Genomic DNA, 12366 nt, shown 5'->3' with positions numbered 1-12366 from the left:
AGGCCTGCGTTGGATGAGGATATGATAGCTAAATAAGACTTTTCCATCTTCAGCTTATGATTTGGTGATAATTATGACAGATTTACAGATCTGAAGTAGCTCCAAGGTTCCACCTCTCCAGATAAAATGGGTGTAATTAAGGCGACAGCATAGATCCTGCGTGGTGTCAGGCATCAGATGAGCTCACTAAAGCATGAACCCTCTCAGGGTCAGAACAGAGCTCTGCTTTAAGGTACCAATCAATTTTACTACTGACTTTAATGACATAAACCAGCTGTAATGGAATTTGTGGTGGCGCCAAAGAGAAAAATAGAGGCCAAATAAAAAAAGGAAATGATGTACTGGAAGTTTTAGATGCCTGAGAAAAAGAAATGATAATAAGGGAAAGTGCTGAAAACAAGGAGCAACATTGCAGAGAATGATAACGTTCAGCATATGTTTAGCAGGTTGCTGCAAGGTACTACGCCAAGATTAATCTCTGCAATTACTTTCCACTGGGTCCTGATTATTATTTAACACAAACCATGAGAGTATTCTCTTTTGTGTAGCATGGGAATCTTTAAATAATGGCAAATCCAGTGACCGTAGTATAAAAAAAAAAAAATAGTATTTTCAGACTAACAGAGCAGCTGGCCCAGAACGTGGTCTTCATGACTCTGGGAACTAGGCAATGGGCCTGTGAAGGCTCCAGATCAGCCAGCCCAGGTCCCCCCTGTTTTTCACCCCATCCTAATGACATCACCTGAGGTCTGGTCCTGGCTTTGCAGCAGCTCATCACACGCCATTAGCAAATCACCTCCATTTTAAAACAGTGAGTATCTCAAGGATTTGTTTATTCACCCGGTGTCTGCTCTCACTTGCTAGCGCACTCGAGCATACACTTAACTTTAATCAAATGTCTGATCAAGTGCCTTGCCAAGTCGCAGCTAGGCCATTCATTTTACTTGCCTATGAGAAGGGGATTACAACATTAGTTTCTTAAGATACAGCAAGTGCTATGGTATGGAAAATGAAAACTTCACAACCCAAAAGTTAAAGGTTAAAAACTTGCATCTGTGAATTCTAATCAAGGTTTGCAGAGAGCTTTCCTCGAACAGGAGCTGAGACAGAGAGCAGAGGACCGTCCCCGCTGCCTCCCATGCCCAGGAACCAGCGGTTGCTTTGAAGCTCGGACTCTGCCAACAGCCTTATGGCGCCCTGTTATTTTGCACCACTGCTATGTTGTTGAAAAAATGAAATCCCAGGGGAGGGTGGTGCTTACAATGCTGATCGGACAGCAGGGGCTAGCCTGATTTATCTCTCAATTAGTTTACAAATTGCGAACAATTGGTAAGTGCTGGCATTTCACTGCATACACAGATTCCACTAAGCACAAAATCAATGTGACTGGATGAAGTGCCCTGTTTAGGCAAAACCGGAGATACGAGAAACTCCAGCTGTGGCTTTTAAGTTTATGAATCAAAAGGCTGCTAATTAAATAACAGAAGGAAGTGACAATCACTCAAGCGATGGAAATCCACCAACCCAAAGAGCAACTCTTCATTAAGCGGATAGATAAAGCCTACAATGAATTGGCATCCTCAGGGGGGAAAAAAAGAAAACAAAAAATCAGAGAATATTTGGATACAGAATTACCCTTCCRTCCCAAAGTGCATCATGGAGAAAAAGTTAAATCTATAGACACAGAAACTAACTCAGACAAGTTTAGGATTCACAGGCACTTGATTAAAAATAAGTTTCTATTAGGGCCTCAACACCTGAACTGCAGAAAGATGCTGTCTGGTGCTTGCTCTCCTTCTGTGTGCGTTTCTGTGCTCTTGCACAGAGACACGTAAGTGCCTGCATGCATATACAAGTATGCAAAGAAAACATCTTCAAAACCAGCAAGAAGTAGCACAGTAGATTTATCTGAGTTAACTAGGTCCCGAAGTAACAATGTTCCTTCATTACTCTTCCTTTCCCAAGACAGAGGAAAATTTTGAGCACTGACTCCAATTCTTAGGCAAGATTACATATAAAGTCCTCAATACAGCACTAACTTATGCTCAACATAATGCTCCCGCTCAGAGAACACCAATACACTTTGCGAGCAGCAGCTGAGGCCAAGAGCGCAAAGAAGGTTATCGCTATTTTAGAGGTGCAAAGCTGAGCCAGAAGTTGTGGCAGCTCAGGCCCCTAAATCCCATTCACGGATGGTAGACCTCCGCAAGCTTGATACCCTCGGCCCTCGTGAAAACGGGGCTAGCTGGCCAGGCTAGCAACAAACGGCGTGTGCAACACCGTAGGGAAAGCGTGGAAACGGAGGGCAAATACGGGAGCTTCGCCTGGCGTTGAGCCCCGTCCCCTCGGCACGAGCCCCTGCAGAGCAGGCCTCGCCGGGGGCGAGCGCGCCGGCGTCCCCTCGGGGTACTCACCACGAACACGTAGTGCTGCGCCGACTTGGCCGTGAACTCGGGCTCGCACTCGCCGATGCACAGGAGCACGGGGCCGGAGCTGGTCCCCGGCAGCGCCTGCCCCATCTCGCACACGATCCTGGAAACAGAAACGCCCCGGTGAGCCTTGGGCCGCAGGGGCCAGCACCGCCCTGTCGGCCTCCGCACAGATGGTTTTCGTTTTTTTCGCTTCTTCTTTAACTTCAATATCTTCCTCTTTCCTCTTTGGAAGAAGTTAATTACTGAGTCTATTTTTACCCCGTGTAGTAATTTAAAGAAAAAAAATCAAAATTAGACATAATTATTACAAGCTGTAAACTCCAGAGCAAAGCAGAGCACTAATGGCAATATATTAGCCAGTAGCAAAGCGAGTGTGAAGTCCTCAGAGTAACAGATGAGTTCATTAAGTGAACAGCTCACACTGCAGTCTCCCAGTTAATCAAAAATGGAGAAACCTGCTCAGGGTGATGGAGACAGACGTGGAGAGCAGCCTTGGCAGAGGAGAGCGGGCTGCCTGACACGGAGCATACCGACCCCGGTAAAAGGAGCCGGAGGGACCGAAACGCATGGATGTAGTGCCGCTCCCGTAGCCCACGGCAATAYCGTGGCGCGTCCCGAGGCAGAGAAAACGCACCCAATAACGACATGCAGAGCTGGAGCAAAAACCGCTGGGGTTAACCTCAGCGGATCAGCTCGTGGGGAACAGCCAGAGAGAGAAGATGGGGAAACTACTGATCCTGTGGGTGGATAATCCAGAGGTCCCAGGCACTGGGAATGCTAATGCAGCCGCCCCCGCAAAGGGCAGTGGGAGCTGTGGGCAAGGTGGAAATGTGGTTACGAGCTCCCACGCACAGGCAAGCAGGTAGGGGGACCAGGAACACAGACAAGGAAATGCTGGTCAGTTCTTGGCCCGAGAGCAGGACCCAGGGAAAGGGCAGAGCTGGAACTCCCCTTCTCCGGCGAGGCCGAAGGTACGACTGCTACGTGGTGGGGGAAAGGCTTGCTCTTCCACTGACCGTGTGCAAGTAAATGAAAGGCTCCAGTTTCTGAGGCCAGCATTTCAGCGGCCTTCAGCAGCATTAAATTCACTACAAATAAAATAAAATAACTAGAGAGGAAAAAGAAGAGCCTGCAGATGGTATGCACAGGGGATGCCAGGAGGCATAATGAATACATACATACATGCTAGTGAGGAGCTCTAATGCGAAAGTCCTTATTGCTGTAGAGATGCTGCCTTTGGAGAACAGCAACTGAAGCACCTCAGCTGCGTGCTAAGGGACACGCTGCCACGGGTTCTTCCCTTGGCCTTTCTACCGGCCCCTGGCCACGCACCTCTCCCTCCTGGCTGCTCCTTCAGTCCCTCTCCTCCAGGAAACCAGCAGCAGCAGCAGCGCAAGGAGACCTGATTCCAGCCCTGGCGGTCGGTGCGCTGGGGTGCCAGCCAYGTAGCAGCCACCAGGACGGAGCCCAGGTCTTGCACAGCACCGGGTATGATGGAGCGAGGGGCAGTGGCACAAGTGACCGTGGCACACCTGATCCCGATTCCTAATAAAAGCCAAATGCCCAGCAGGTGCCTTGTTACAAAATGATGCATTCGGCAGAGCTGTAGGGTGCTGATTGCTGGGCTAAGTGGCCCTTTCACCAACATTAACCTAATTGCTGGCTGATAGATTGCATGGCTGGAGCATATGGTGAGTCATTACAGTCCTGGAATTCAGTCTGCCCACAGAACCCTTAAGAGGGTCCTTTTATCTGCATTCATCTTTAAAAGGCAGCTCTCATGCTAACGCTTGCTGTTATCTGCCCAGGGTAAATGTTTTAATGATGTTAACAAACTTTGAAAACTCAAGAACAGTAATTAGAGTCATGATTATAAAATCAGGGCTTCACACCATCAAAGGAGGATAATTTTATAATCTTCCGTCCTTTATTTGAAAAATAAAACAAAACACTGCTCAGCAGAATAGCCGAAACCACTATCACTCGCAGGACTCTTAGTGCACTGCTTGGAGCCATTACTGTAATAACGCTAATGGTGCTTTGCACTTCCACGGCACCCTTCACCCCGCAACCACGAAGCGCTTCCCAACTTCTGCTTCTGGGGAACTGTGCCCAAGCAGGCGAGGCCGCACGACCCAAGCAGCGACTGAGCCCGTTCCGGCTCTCCCGCCCTGCGCGAAGGAGCCTCCACCCTGCCACCACTCACATCAGCCCCTTGGCTAAACTGGGGTGAAATCCCCCCAAAACCAGCAGCAGCAATGTGTGTCACTTGGGGAGGTTTATTTGCCTGTCCTCCGTTACATGCCTATTTTCTAATTTTCGGCTGACGTTTTTGTTAGTGAAATAAATGAATTGACTCCAGCGGAGGCCTATTCGGATTAAACTGCTGTCAGCACCTCGCGCGCTTAACAAATGGCTGCTGGCCGGCAGCGGCGCGGGCTGAATGCCAAGCGGCCGGGGAGGAGAGGAGGGGCGAGCCGGGGCCCCCCCGGCAAGGTGCTCCGCGCAGAAGTTGCTTAGCGAAGCAGGAACGGCAGCCCAGAAGGAAACAAAACCCTTCATGGAAGTTGAGAGGGCTGCTTAGGCCCCCAGGCGACACCCAAGCACCGTCTCCTCTTCTGCCGCGGAAACGGCCCAGGCTCGATCCATCCGCAGACCCATTGCTGCAGCTGGTGGAGCCGGGACCAGAGTCTGGGCGACTCCTGGGCCTCCTGCGCACTAGCGGTCGGGGAAGAGGCGTTTCGGGGCCCCCGGGGCCGCGAGCACTCACTGTTCGGCGACGACGTACTGCTCGGGCAGGGGCGCGCACTGCACCCCCGCCACCTGCACGTTGTGGGCGATCTCGGAGAAAGCCAGGCCCAGGTTCACGCCGCGGATGGTCACTCTCGTCCCGCCTTCCGGGGGGCCCGACACCGTCAGGATCTAGAGGGAAACAGATCGCAGGTCAAGCCGCGGGAGGAGGATTTAGCTGGTTTCCCCGCAACGCYGCTGCTTCGTCAGCCCAGCGTCCGGCCCGGAAACGAGCTCTGTTTTTGCAAGCTGCCCACGGAGGCGGCGTGCCGCCACCCCACCTCGGCCCGGCACATCCCGAGGCTCCTGCTCCCACGCCCAGGCTGGCACCGGGGTCGCGCTTCTCTCTACCCCTCCGGAGGTCCTGGAGGGGCCCAGCGGAGCCAAATCCGCGTGTGCTGTGCCCTGTTGGAGGACAGCGAGCTGGGCAGGGGCTGGACCACCACCACCCCCCAGAAAGCCCGCTGGAAGGATAAAGCCGACTCCTTTTTTAATCAACCATATAAAAGGTAGTAACCTTCCCCAAGTTGCCTGCTGCTTTGGAGAACTTTGTTAACTTCTGCCTTGGATGTTCTCTGAACGATAATATYGCATTTTATTAGTAAGTTGGCACCTCAAATGACTTAGAGATGTTAGAGTGTGAGCTGCGTGCTCTAAAGCTGCCTCTTTATAGCCTACCTCAGCCACAACCGTCTCTGCTCTCATAGACTTTCAYTAAGGACAATACCATCTTCGATTAGGAATATAAATTACAATAATGCATTGTCACGCGATTTGGACCCAAGACTCTTGAACATCCATCCTGCCTCTGCCACCGGTCTCCTGGGGCTCTGGGGTGACTTACTAGTGTTGTCCACGCCGCAGCCGCCGAGCTGTGCCGTGGGCGCAACGGGTGACCTTCCGCAGCGGGGAGCTTTATGGCGGCGAGTTAGATGCTACTGTTATTAATAAATAATCATCGTCTGCAATAATGCAATTTAATTAATTTAACAAGTAAATCTTGTTTACATTTATTGGATCCCCTCTCATCCTTGGCAAAAGATTTCAGCTCTTTAAAAGCCTTTCCTTAACTTTTCTGGCTGGCTGGCTGCTTTTCTTTCACCTTCTGAGGAGCCCGTGGCTCGGCACCCGCGGTCCGGCTAAGGACACGGGGGCACCGGTGCCACCCTGCGAGCGGGCGCAGGCAGGCTGCCGTGCCRGGGCAGCCCGGGTCCGCGGCAGGGCTGGGTTTGGCGGCACGTGCCTCCCTGGGATCTCCAGGGCCGATGCCCTTCCCCAGCTAACCGAACTGCTAACGCCGCCCCGACACTAGCCATTTCCCCCATTGCTTCGAGGGCCTGCGATGGCCTTATCTGTTCCTGCCTTATCCATTTCTGCCTCCTTTAAAATCCCAGTCGAAGCCATTTTCCTCCTCCCATGCTTACGCCTCTTAATTTCTTGCTTTCCACCTCTGCTCCCGTGTAAGGCTCTGCTGTTGGATTTGGCAAAACGCAACGGGGCTCAGGCTGCTATACGCACTGCAGAACACACCAGCTGCCTCATGTTTCCAAACGCCACCTCGTCCCGCTGCCCATGCTTGAACCTCTGCAGTGCCCCTTCCTGCCGGTCACCGCCGTCCTCCGCAGCTCTAGAGGCGTTAAGTGCTTTTTGCTGCAGCGCTTACGCTGCCAGGCTCGTTGCCTATCGCTCCCTCCCCCCAGCCAAAAAGAAGTCACCGTTTGCCATTTTCTGACCCTACCACGAGCAGCCCAACCAAACCGCCTGACCACACAAAACAGAGCTGACTCTGTATTTTGAAAATGTCCTGACCCGGAAAATCCCCAATATGGAGCTCCGCTCGACCTAGATTTTAGTGGCCGCTAATTGAACAGTTTTGAAGTAACTGTGCCATAAAGCAGCCCCAGGGTTAGAACAGATGCATTCAATTAATTACAGCTGGGGAGATTCAGTCAAAATCCCATAAAGAAGAAAAGTCATAAAGGTCCAGCAGCACCGAACGCGGGTGACCCCTCGAGCGGCGGGCGGCATCCCACAGCGCGGCCGCTGTGCTCGGCCTCGGCAGCATCTGGGCCTTGGCTTGCTTTTCACACAGAACTTGGAGGCCCTGCTCTTATGCAGATGCACAACCGCTGCTCAGCAAATCTAACCTGTGGCTGCTGCTGACATCCCAGTCTGTCTTCAGCGCCCCTAAATCTGGTCAGATTGGGAAGCTGCACAGACTGCAGAGCTTGCCGTAATGACAGCCCGTGTTTCAGTTCTGAGACAGAAAGGATTAGGAAGAAATATTCCCCCCCCAAAAAAAAATTAGACTTATTTGCTTCCTATCTGCCCTAAAAAGTGCTCATCATGTTATCTGAGTTATTTGGGTATTGCAACCAGCAGTAACGTGTTTAGTACAGAGGTTTTCAGCCTTGGAGGCCTGTGGAGGATCAAAAGAACCTACAACGGGGAGCTAGAAAAACCAAGGCTGTTATCAGGAGTTTTACATTTACTGTGTAAGGGTCTGTACCTCTGCTGGAAACTTTTAGGACGTCTGCAAAACTGAAACAGTTTGAAAATCACTGTCTAAGATCTAAAGTGGGGCCTAGCAGGAACAGCCTTTGGTTTTGCTGATCCCTTAAATTATTCTAGCAGGACACCTCTCTTCGCTGTCTCAGTTTCTCCTTGCACAAGACAAATAAGCAACCCACCTTCTTTTATAAAGCATGTTCCATGCTGTTCAATGAAAGGATTTATGCCACTGCAAAGCATTGGTTTATCAGTAGAGAGGATGCAAATACACAGATGAAATGGATGGTGATATGAGCTTGCTTACCCTTGCACTCTGCCCTTACATCACCTACGGGACACAGCTGCACCAGCGCACGTCTGCTGGTGCAGCTTCTTACCTGAAACCAAGGTAGGTTGTGCCAATACAAATCACCTCAGCTTTACTTGTTTATCTGAAGGGTTTTGCATCAATGTGGCAGCAAGGTGCCCATAATCCTCCACAGAGGCCACAGCTGAGCTCTAAGGCAACTGGTACGATAAGCAGCTGCAGCTCTGAAGCAAAGCGCCTGTACCCCTGAAGAGCGACAACCCCTTCTCTGAAGGCTTCTTTCTGGACACGAGTTTTATGTCCCCCCATTCTGCTCCCTTCTCATAAACCATCTACATGCGGGTTCCATCGAGTCAATGAAAGATGCCTTCTCCTCCCAGGCTCATAACCTCATGCTGCTTCTCATATCCTCCCCAGACATCCTTCATGATCCTGTGCTGGAGAGTCAGGAACGCACAGTGGGGAAAATGGGAAGAGGAGAAAGGCAGAAACTTGGGAGGTGGCAACTTGTCACTCTCATGTAGCCCAGCTTGCTTCCTCCTCATCCACCCCCAAATCTTTTCCTCCTTACTATCCTCCTGTCTGAGGATCTCACAGCACTTTGTGAATATTAAATTGGTGATAGGTTATTACTGTACCAAACCCTCAGCGAGGGCAAACTTCAGATACAGAAAGCAGCAAGTATTTGCCTTGGGACACAGGAATTCAGCAGCTGAGGCAGGAGCAGAACCAGGGAGTGCTGGTGCCCAGCTGTCCTGCTCTGGACAGGGAGCACCAGCAGTGCCCAGGCTGGAAAAAGATCCCTGAGCCCCAGTGCAGTATCAGCATGCTTCCCCCAGCCTGCAGAAGACACTCCTGTAATGCAAGATCAATGTTTTCACCTTGTGGCTTGCCCATTCCATAGTTCAGCATTTCTGAAATAAAGCAATATTCAACCAGAAGTGGTGTCTGCACAAGCCAGGGAGAAATAGGACTGCTTGCAAGACACAGACAGACCTTTCCCTCTGTTGAGTTGGGGACAAGCTGGGAGCCCAAGACAGCTTTGCAGTATAACCAGCTGGCATCCATTAGGGCGCAGAGAGTGTGTCCTGGTTGCAGAATAAGTGGCATAACTGCCATCTCCTCCCCCAAATGTCATCCACCTTCATCCTTTTCTCCTCATCTTTTTTTTATTTTCCTCTAAGCTCTGTGGGCCCCAGCTGATGAGCCCAGCAGGGAAGCGGCGCATAAGCAGTCATCGCGGCGTGATCCCTCCTTGTCTCTGCCTTAGCTGATAGCACATTCAGAACCTAATTGTTATCTCAGCAGAGCAACTCCATTATTCAGCCTGACACCACCCCCCCTTCAGCTGTTTGTTGCACTGATGTTATATTAATGAGGCCTGCAAATAAATGAATAGGAGATCAGAGAGCCGCTTGTTCACGAGAAAACTGATTTTTTTTTTTTTATTTATTGCTGAGACCACAGACCGTGTGGAAGTTTTACGCTGTGAAAGGGACATTGGCAGTGACGGTTTGGCCCCACGCTCAGACCGCGCAAAGAAAAGGACAGTGTATATACTACTGTTTATTCACTTTCATGACTATTAAAACACGATCTCTTCTTGCTAGTTATGCCTCCCCCAGAGGTACTGGAACCTAGGAGCGAGGCCTGTGACCTACGGCTGGAGAACGAGAGAGGGAAACTGGCCACAGAAAGCAAAAGGAGTGGGAAACACCCTTCTTTTAATGCGAATGATCCAGGGTGTTTGTAACACAGGCACTTGCACGAGACCCAGCGCTACTCTCTAGTCCACGAGCGTAATGCCAGCGCACAGCGGATTGAGACACCGTGTCACCATTTCCTGCTTCTTCACCTGAACGAAGGCTCCTGCCAGAAGCACGTTGTTCCCACTGGGGCCGAGCGCTCTTTGCTCCCAGTTTTCAGTGCAGAGCTCCAGGCCCTGCAGGACTGGACATTGCCAAATGAGACCTTAAATACTCAAAAAACTCAGATGCCAATAAAGAACCCAACAGCAGTGAAGGCTGTAAAGGTATTATGGTCTCCAAGACAATCTCAAACTTTTCTAGAGGGGAGGGGGGAATACGACAGGAGTTATCCTGTGATATTGAAAGGTTTGCGTTGAGGAATACCGAAGCTGCAGGGTTTCTGCTGGGGCTCTGCCGCTGCCTATAGACCCGACTGCTCAAGAACTTGCACAATTCGGTAATAGAACTTGGCCCTACATAGCGCATTTCCCATCAGCAGATCTCAAAGCACACAAAGAAGGCTTTAGTTCCTTCTAGCTTTCCCCTTCTTTTTCCACAACAGTGGAAACCTGACTTTCTTAAAAAAAATAAAAGGTAAATTCATGACAACAAGAGTGGGAGGTGGAGTTCAAGGGAAAACACCGAACACTGCAAGACTTATGATAAAATCACAACTCACAGCGCTGCCAGAGTCAGCTGAGGGCATAAAACAAGAGATCTCCCTCAACCTTATCTTTTCTATTGCTGACCCTCACCGTGGAATAGGCCGATCTGCCAACAAAAGCACAGACAGCGTCTCCTACTCATTGTCTCGGCTCCAAATCCACCCAGGGCGACCTCCCGAGACTCAGAGCATCCCCTGGCAAGGCACCCCGTGCCTCCCGCTTTGAAGGCTGAGACACAGACCTGCTTAGGGAGACAAGAAATGTCACCAAAGCTCTGCTCTTTTCTCCTTGGACGGAGACCAAAAATATTGCTTTCAAGTTGGACAGTGATAAAATACTCCGTGGCAGTGCCATGCCTGCAGCCAGCAATGAGAGCCAGCCTGAAAATGCTCAGATGCAAATTATTTAGTGGCTGGAACAGAGCATTTTTTCCCCCTTCTTTGCTTAGCTCAAGGAGGGGTAAATAAATCTAAGACTTCTTAAATGTTACAACTGTCTGAACAGTTTATGATGAAGAAAATCTCAGGCAGAGGTTATTTTGCTTCTGGCACCTTGTAACATAACCTTGTGCACCCAGAACACTCGGATAAGGAAAAGAGGAGCTGCATACCGCTGCAAGGGACAACAGGAGAGAGCTTACTTGTTTCCTTAAAAAGGTTTAGGGGGGGAGGAATAAAGCCACTTCGAACCACTATCTTCGACAGGCGTCTGCTGCCGGGCAGGATGGGCACGGGAGCTCCCACGGCAGCACAGCCTGGGTGACGCTCGCTGCCATGCACGAGCCCATCACCGCTGGGATCAGCCTGGGGCAGAGCTAAGCCAGTGCCTCCGCACTTTCCTCAGTCAGGAGGTAAGCAAATACAGGGAGCTTAAAGTAGGCTTTAAGTGGGACTTGGGCACTGCAGCAGCCAGCTTTCTGCTCAGAGGGGATTTCATGTGGAAAGTGAACGCCGTCAGTGCACTGAAATGTTTTCATTAACTCCCTCTACAACTTTTAAAAAGTTAATGGCAATGGGCACCAGGAAATTTTGCTGCCAGGCCCCTTTTTCTGGAAGGGCTGCAACTTGGAAAGTGCCAGTGCTGGCAGGGCTCCCTGCTTGTTAATGCAAAAGCCAAACGACCTTGGGCCCAGGTGAGCGGCCCTTCAATCACCCGAGTCTGAATTCGAGAGCAGACCTCCCTCTGGCGATGAACCACAGCAGCGAAGGGCAGTCCCCTTGCAAGCTGGAGCTGGGTAACTTTGGATTCTTGCAACTGGCAGGACAAGGTGAATATCCAGGCAAGCCATAAGGCTCATTTTATCTCTATATAAATAGTTATGACCTGCCAGATAAACRAAGAGACTAAGGAAGGGGCAGACTCTCAACATTTCTTAGCATTTTCACCTCTCTACACCATCAGAACCACACTGACCTCTCTTCTGCCATCTCACCAGCTCTGCTCTGCATTTCAGTATCTACAGAACTCTGCACAAGAGAAATAGCTGCCCATTATTAGCATGATTTGGCCAGCCAGAAGGTTTAGGAAAGAAATGCCAGAGGCCTGATAATGTCCCTATGGGACGGATGGAGTCTCCTCAGCAATATCCTCCACCAGTCAAACCTAGCCCCATCACAACACTACAAGCCTCTACGGTTTTCTCCTCTCCTTGACAAAAAGGAGGCTAATGCCCACCTCCCAGGGGTTTTGAGCATGAGCTAGTTTAACTAAGCTGGTTTAGAAACTAATTTCAGTTAAGAGGAAACTTCCATATTGTAACAGGGTCTTTATGAAGCTGGTACAAGTACGTACGCTGAAAAGTCCTGCCATGCTCTTGTTTAGCCACAAACACAAGTGCAAGAGGCCGCTTTGCTACAACATTGTTTTACACCTGTGCCCTACTCCTTCTGCAGTATGGACACATGCTCAGGACA

At 50.4% G+C, this 12366-nt stretch overlaps 1 protein-coding gene across 1 annotated transcript in view; it reads right to left on the bottom strand.

The window, feature by feature from the left end:
- Nucleotides 1-12366, bottom strand: part of PLXNA2 (plexin A2) — a 171734-nt gene that overhangs the window by 37670 nt on the left and 121698 nt on the right. Inside the window, exons 12-13 of the mRNA XM_026077185.1 lie at nt 5203-5354; nt 2415-2532 (exon numbers count right to left, since the gene is read on the bottom strand). Coding sequence (XP_025932970.1) covers nt 2415-2532; nt 5203-5354 — 270 coding nt within the window. The remainder of the gene's footprint in view (nt 1-2414; nt 2533-5202; nt 5355-12366) is intronic.

This window comes from Apteryx rowi, unplaced genomic scaffold (assembly GCF_003343035.1).
Source record: "Apteryx rowi isolate R43461 unplaced genomic scaffold, aptRow1 scaffold_45, whole genome shotgun sequence".
Taxonomy (NCBI): Eukaryota; Metazoa; Chordata; class Aves; order Apterygiformes; family Apterygidae; genus Apteryx; species Apteryx rowi.
Note: the sequence above shows the minus strand (reverse complement) of the source record. Positions and strands in the feature narration are given on the sequence as shown.